We start from the raw sequence: 7,768 nt of genomic DNA on the forward strand, positions 1-7,768 counted from the left end.
GGTGGAGAGGAAAGGAGGGGGGGGGATGAAGCATGGAAAGCTTTGAGAGAATCTAGAATTGTGTGTTGTTTGTATGTCCGCAGAAGCCACACAGCATGCCATACTGAATCCATTTGAATAGGGATGGTTCCTATGCATCTTCTGTCATTCAAGTTTCATATTATTTTCAAGGGCTCTGTGATGCCTCCTATGCTGCAGAGAGACAGTATCAACTATTTAATCACCTTTCCTCTCTGCTAGTTTGGCTGCTGTGGTGTCAATGGTCCAGAAGATTTTGAAACGGGACCTCATCTTCGTCCCCTGTATTCACACGATGCAATTCCTGAAGCTTGTTGCCGACGGGAGCTCCAATCTCGTAATGGAGCATTCATCAACAAAGAAGAGTGTCTCAGGGGTAATGATATGTATCAAAACCAACAGGTAAGGGCAACCCAGAAATGGGATTTTAAACTCTTGGGGGCAAAACGTATGGTGTGTGCGGCCCTCCAGATGTTTTGGCCTACAACTCCTATGATCCCTAGCTAACAGGACCAGTGGTCAGGGATGATGGGAAATGTAGTCCAAAACATCTGGAGGGCCAAAGTTTGGGGATGCCTGGTGTAGACTTTGCCCTTTTCTTTTTCACTCTGGAACAAAAGTGTTCAATGATCTTTCGTGATACTTTCCACAGTCCTTCAGTGTGATTTACTGTTGCCCACATTTTTCAGATGAGGAACTGAGATTGAGAGATGGCAGAAGTAGTGAAGGCAGTCCCTGCTCAGCTCTTTTGGGCAGCTTATTTGTTCCAATAGTTGCAAGGAATATCCTCTTCTTTCTAGTGCCATCTAGGCAAAATCTCTGCTGTTCAAGTTCAGCAGAAGCACAGAGGCTAAGTGATCCATGTAATAATGTACAAGGGGAGAGTGAGTAGTCCTGTGGGCAGGTGTGGTGTGTGTGGTGAGCAAGAGATTATTTTGGAGTAAAGTGCCAAAACATGAGGAAACATGGGCAGGAAATGGAGGGACCCAGAATGGTTGATACAGCTTGGCAACTTGCAGAACCAAGAGTGATGCCATTGGCTTGAGGAGTCAGCATTATCGGCATGTAATTTTGTTAAGTTACCTACCCTGATTTGATATTGTAAACTATATCCAAGGCAAGCTGGAGTAGATGCAGGCAGAGCAATCCAAACACAGTCTAGTGGGGCAGGTGTGTGGATGGAATAGAGATGTCCCTCCTCTCAACTCTGGTGACTAAACCAGCCTGCTGCCAAACATGCTGGGTGGGCAGGATGCCCACTAACATTTCCCCCACCAATGGTGGCCAGCGGTAAGTCCCTACATGTTCTGAGGGCAGGGAGAGGGTGGTGCTGAGTTGGACCTTAAGATGTGGTCTTACAGCTGCCACGCATTGGGCCTGGCCTGAACCTAAGAGATGCACCACCCCAGAGCTGGCAAAGGGATCAGGCCCTGCCACCCTGCCTATGTTTTGCTGTTGTTGCTGAGGCTGTGGATACAGGGGTGGCCCAACCTCTGCAGAGCCCTGGTGGTGCACCCTTAAAAGGAATAGATTGTGCAAAATGTTTGAAAACTTGAGATCTTGCCAAGCCAGAGGGACGACGTGAACTTCTTCTAAAGGTGGCAAGTTTTGTGATTTTCATTGCCATAGAATGGAGATGTTGCAGTTCCGCTTCATCACCATCAACATCATGATTTATTTACACCCCACCCATCTGGATGGGTTTCCCCAGCCACTCTGGGCAGCTCCCAGACGGAATATTAAAAACCACAATAAAACATCCAACATTAAAAACGTCCCTAAACAGGGCTGCCTTCAGGATGGTAAAAGTCAGGATGGGAGCACCTCAGAAAACACATACTAGTTGGTCTAGACTCATTCAATATTGTAAAACTAATTAATGACTGTGTCTGGAATTCAAGAACTTGCATTTCCAGAGCTGGGTTGAAAAAGGAAATTCAAGTCCGCTTGTTGAACTCTTTTCCTTTGCAATGCAATGTGTTTGTTCATCTGTTTACATATCTATGCATCCTGTAGAACAAATGGGGTCTCTGTAGTTCTATTTCTGTCAGCCTTGCTGTAACTCCTGGATTATGCTTAGCTGATCAGCTTTTGTGTCCCTATGGGCTATGCTGTCAAAATGAACTTTTAATGGACGCTCCTTTCTCCAGGGATGCCTAAATAGGGACCTGTCATTTTATGTCTTACTAGGTCATCAAAAATGACCCCTGAAACACTTTGACTATGAGTTCATGGCAGTTTCTTCCTTCCTAGGGCTGCTACACTGTGATACTTAACTCTTTTGAAACGTACGTGTACCTTGCAGGAGCTCTTGCCATCGGCGTATTAGCCATCGAGGTATAGTGGAGGTTTCATTATTACTTTTTAAAAGAATTTGCATTCCTTTTAATTGTAAATTAAACCTGAAAGCAGTTTGAGTTGGTACGCTAAACACCATAAATCATGTGGTTTCATTTTTGTAGGCTTCCCACCACATCTTCCTGTCTAATTTAGTTGTATATTATCTGTAGTAGTTTAAAAGTGGAAGAATTTATTTGAAGGGAGAAAATATAATCAGACACTGCCCTCTGCTGTTGGGCATAGTGTAAACAATAGATGCATCAGACATGACGAACTTGCTCATTCTGAATTTGCATCAAAAATGAATTCAAGGGGTTTTATTTACCCAAAATTGTAAAATCAAAATAAATATATTTACTTATTAATTTTGAAAGTTATTCATATGTTTGATAGTATGCCAGCAAAGAGGACTTTTAAATGTATTTTTTTAATAAGCCAGTGATATTGGCCAATGCTGTACAGTTCAACAGAACAATAAAAGGATATTGACTGCTTGTATATAATGCTAAAGCCAAGCTCTGTGGCTTGCTTTAAATTCCATATGCTAAGTAATGTGCTGACACACACAACATTATTATTATTATTATTATACCCCACCCATCTGCCTGGGTTTCCGCAGCCACTCTGGGCAGCTTACAACTTGAATAATCTCACTTCATCCCTCCATTAGCTCTGATTGGGAAATAAACCACAGACGGGCTGAATTAACATTGCAACCATGCTAATGTTCCATGGTTTGTTTCTCCCAAACCAACCATGATTGGGAAGTCAAGAGCAAACCAAGTTTGTTTATGGTTGGTTTGGAGGCAGAGAAATCACATGGACAGCTTTAGATGCAAAACTAAGCCAACTGTTCCATAGTTTGTCCCTTTTTCCAGCTAGGGGAGCTGAGCAGGTGCACTTAAACTGCAAGTGCACATTAGTTCAAACAAACCCTACAGCTTGGCTTAATGTTACATGTCTACACATCTGTGTTGTGTTCAGAATTCCCCAGTTAGGGGGCTCTTTTGGGGGCCCAAAGCATATTTGACTTTGTGCCCTTCAAGCTTATTTTGTGCTGTGCTTGCTTTGAGCGCTGGACCACAGCTGAGACTGGTCAAGGCTTTCTATTTTAACTGGCTGTTTTGTCTCATTTCTAACTTCTTCTCAGCTGTTTGCCATGATCTTTGCCATGTGCCTCTTCCGGGGGATCCAGTAGAAAGCTTTCCATGACCAGCTGAGCATATTCCGACTACACGCTTTGAAGAAAGGAAAGAGAGAAGATGAACTTTTGTTTTTCGCTAACAAAGTGGGGGGGGAAGGACTGTAATATATGAATGACCAAAAGGATTGTACTTCAGGGGCTGGAACTTTGAGGTGCTGTGCACTATGTTGTCGTTTCCCAGGACCGTCATTCATCAGAAGCCACACACTCTGGGTTGCACTAGGGGCCTACAAGACAGGAAGGGAGTGAGTTCTGGTGGTCTCCATGAAGCAGGATGCCGCGTGGGACTCACATCTTTAACATGATTGTGCTACATCAATTGGTGAGAAAGTGAAGGATCCACCCCACCCCCCCAAAATATAAGTAGGATCTGGATTCAGCATCCAAAGGGAACTGCTCAGCCAAAGCATTGTGACGTACACAGGTCAGGCCAGTTTTAAACAACAGTCCTCAGTCAAGATGGGCAGAAAACTATCACCTGAAATATCAAGATGCTTCAAGCTTTCTTGTGTCGCAAGGAATTGATAAGTTCCTTCACCTGGAAACATACAGGAGGAGCTGAGCCTGATGTGTTGGACAATAGCAGAAGAGGCATCCTTTTCAAGTCCAGGCGGAGGATGGAATGAAATCAGAAGTTTAATGCATACCTTTTCTTTGTCCTAATGGATTTTCCGTTCAGTATTCTGTGGGGGGGGGGGGGAGAGAGACTAAGGCAGTTCTACAGCAGACTCCCTCACCGTTTTTTAATTAAAAAAAAGTGTTCTCATCTGTAATTGTTGGTGCTGTCTCCCTTAAGGAGAAATAATTATTTGTTTTGTTTTTAAAGCTTCTGAATGTTTTGTCACCACCATGTTGCGTGCAAATTATGTTGCCTAGTTTGGCCTTTTGTAGCAAATGATTAGCTTCTTGTCTTCATGTTTCAGTGTGTGCCTTTCAGCTGTGTGGAAAAAAAATATCTCCCAAACGGCAATGGAAGCAGTTGTCCTTTGCACAGTTTCATTTGTGACTCTTTTACATTGCTTATGTTCTGAGCAATTCTCACTCAGTACTTCCCATGAGTTAAGAAAAGTGTGGTGTAGTTGTTAAGAGCGGTAGACTTGTAATCTGGTGAACTGGGTTCTTGTCCCCGCTCCTCCACATGCAGCTGCTGGGTGACCTTGGGCTAGTCACACTTCTCTGAAGTCTCTCAGCCTCACTTACCTCACAAAGTGTTTGTTGTGGGAGAGGAAGGGAAAGGAGAATGTTAGCCACTTTGAGACTCCTTCGGGTAGTGATAAAGTGGGATATCAAATCCAAAAACCTAAATGGAATGGTATATGCTCTGACCTGAATCTCTCCCATCTTTGCTGCCAGAGATGCAGGTGAGTTGTTAAGACCATAATGAAAGTAATATGCTGAACAAGTGGCTTATGGAGACACCAACTGGCAAAGGAATATATGCGGCACCCAGAAGCAGCAGTAGGCAACTGGCAAAAGGACTGGGATATGGTGATACCACATAGCGTGAGAGTTTGAGAAAGGCAACTAGTGAGGTATACTGGGAAGCACATCGATGAGCATTTATCTCAGAAACAGTGGAGCTTGCCCCACTTGAGGCAAGCAATGAGAAAATGCTTTAAAAATATATATAATGAATCTCTGCCTAACAAATGACTTCAAATGCTGACTTGAATCTTCGTGTGATCCTTGACAATCTCTCCCATAAAAGGTATGGTTTTCATTTGAATTTAGTTAAATTCTGCAAGTTGTAGAGTGAGGAAAATGCGCAGCACAACTGAAAACAAATGGACGTAACAGTGTTGTTTGCTCCAGCTGGCACCAGCTACCCAGAAACCCTTTAAGGATTTGTCTCCTCTGACGTTTAAAGTGAGCATGGTCAGCATGGCAATCATGGCAGACAAGGCAAAAACTTCTTAAGCTATACCCAGGAAGAGGGTGCAGTGCCAAGTGGGCGAGACCACTGCTCCCGACCTCTCACTTGGGTCTGAAGAGGAGATTGTGAGCATTTTTCGCTGAACACTTTTTGCAGTCCTCCCTACCCTCTGGAACGGTGTGTTTTCAACATTTCTAATCACCAAGAGGGCTGAATGTTCAACTGAGCATGCTTACAATCCCTGCTCCAGAGTTATTTTCTCACTGTGGAAAGAAGTTCGGGATGAAGCAACGTGCACAACCCCACACCCTCTCTGTCATTGAGCTTAAGGACACCTGCAGAGAGCTTATGGCAACTTGAGTCTAGTTTCCAGACATCACTGTCCTCTTTTAAAAATTCCATTGCTGTGGCCTGTGTTCTCCCTTACGGAGACATTTTCTATCTCTTGCTAGCAATTGGTTTTCTCTTGCCTGCTTTCTTCATCTTCCCTGTTTCTTTAAAGCAGTCATCTGCACAGCCGTCATTTTTGGTAAAGATAGCACGAACAGCTTCAGAGCATTGTGGAAACTGTTGCTGAGATGGTCCCTGCCTAGCTAGTACTTCAGTAGTATCTGTGGCAACTGCAGATCACCACTAAGGGCTCACCCAGACTTCCTTTTGTGCTGCTTTTCTAGGCATAGCTCTGCACTTTAAAGCTCTGTGTCAGAACACTTTATTATTATTATTTTTCTCTAGTGCTTTCCCTGTGAAAACCTGCTCTTTACAGCTGAAACAGAGCAAACAGCAATCTGCTAAAAACCTGAATTGCCATTTGTTCTGAAGCAGAAGAAAGAGTGGGGAAACCAGGTCAAAGAAAAAAAAGCTTGAAAGTATGGATTTGTGCCTACAAAGCACAGGGCAAAAGGTCAGTGTGAATGAGCCCCAACACTGGGAAGGAACCATTTGAGGGAGTAAGGAGAGTGTTGTGTTCATTTTCTTGAACACAAGACTTCAAATAAAAAATATTTGCACTTTCATGGTGTAAAAGGAACAATCCTTTATCTGTTTGATTTTGCGGCTCTTGGGGAACCCAGCCATAGCCCCCTCCTGCAGGTTATTTACTTGTTATCTGGGCTGTGTTATGGAAAAGAACTCTATTAGCCAAATCTCTAAACACACTTGGAGGAAGCTCTGTTGACTCCATTGCAACTGACTTCCTCATTTTAGCATTGCGGGGTTAGTTAGGCTGCAAGCCTGAATACCAGTGGCGTGCAGTAAAACATTTTCGCGGGGGAATGTTTAGGGCCAGAAGCACCAGCTTGCAAGGGCAATTGGAGGGACCGATGTCCTGATGTCACTGTGAGCATCACACCGTCCTCCCTAAGCTGCGCAGAAGCTCCCTGGGCTTCAGGAAGAATGCTACCAGGGAAACATTTAGGGGACTAACCCAGTCACCCTAGTCCACACAACTGCTGAATACTTGGATGTTAATTAACTTCCCATTTGAAACATGAACTTCCAAGAAATTGAAAGCCTAACACTGGATTCTCAGTGCTGTTCAAGCAGAGACCAGCACTGACTGGGTCCATCTAGCTCAGGCATCCCCAAACTGCGGCTCTCCAGATGTTTTGGCCTACAACTCCCATGATCCCTAGCTAAGAGGGCCAGTGGTCAGGGATGATGGGAATTGTAGTCCAAAACATATGGAGGGCCGAAGTGACTGTGAGCAGTTGAGGTCTTGCACAACTCCTAAGCTTTGAAATGGAACTTGCAAAGAGAGAGAGCTTCACCCTCAAGTTTATGTCTGTAATCTGATTTTGTGAACCTAGATCCACTCGGTCCCGTCCCCCCCATCTGTTGTCACTGTTGCAAGTGCCTGGGAAATGGGCCACTTGAAGTAAATGTTGAAATCTATTTTAAATGTTCCTTTTATTAGAAACCTAGAACTAATTTAACTTGTATTCCCTATTGTAATGCTTTTTTATATTGAAAGGGTTTTTGTAACATAAAACAGAACACTACGCTGAAGCAATTCTGCAGTTTCGATGTGCATTTCTTTAGGAAAATAAAAATAAAAAGACAAAAATAAAGACACTATGATACCAAAAATGGCTTCACTTTTTACATTTTAAAAAACACACCTGCTATCTCTTTCTCACAGGAGTGATAAAGCCTTCCTAAAGCCCAAACAGCGAACACTAGTTCTAGCTAGGAGGATCTATATCAATCATGAAAAATGCAGGTATTTTCCAAACCTCTGCTGACTTTCAAGAAGCCTTTTTGATTTTCAGGGGTGACGTCTAGATGCAGTATGTTCCAGGAGGCATTAAAGTCAGGTTGCTCACTGGGTAAGA

The 7,768-nt window shown here is 43.6% G+C and overlaps 1 protein-coding gene across 6 annotated transcripts in view; it reads left to right on the forward strand.

Moving 5' to 3' along the window:
- Positions 1-7,523, forward strand: part of TSPAN18 (tetraspanin 18) — a 163,674-nt gene extending 156,151 nt beyond the window's left edge. For all 6 annotated transcript variants that reach the window (XM_035115886.3, XM_035115880.3, XM_035115894.3 and 3 more), the window contains 3 exons: positions 241-420; positions 2,272-2,355; positions 3,509-7,523. In XM_035115886.3, the coding sequence (XP_034971777.1) occupies positions 241-420; positions 2,272-2,355; positions 3,509-3,556 (312 nt within the window). In that variant the 3' untranslated portion in view covers positions 3,557-7,523. The remainder of the gene's footprint in view (positions 1-240; positions 421-2,271; positions 2,356-3,508) is intronic.
- The last annotated feature ends 245 nt before the right edge of the window (positions 7,524-7,768 follow it).

This window comes from Zootoca vivipara, chromosome 1 (genome assembly GCF_965207765.1).
Source record: "Zootoca vivipara chromosome 1, rZooViv2.hap1.1, whole genome shotgun sequence".
NCBI classification, from domain to species: domain Eukaryota; kingdom Metazoa; phylum Chordata; class Lepidosauria; order Squamata; family Lacertidae; genus Zootoca; species Zootoca vivipara.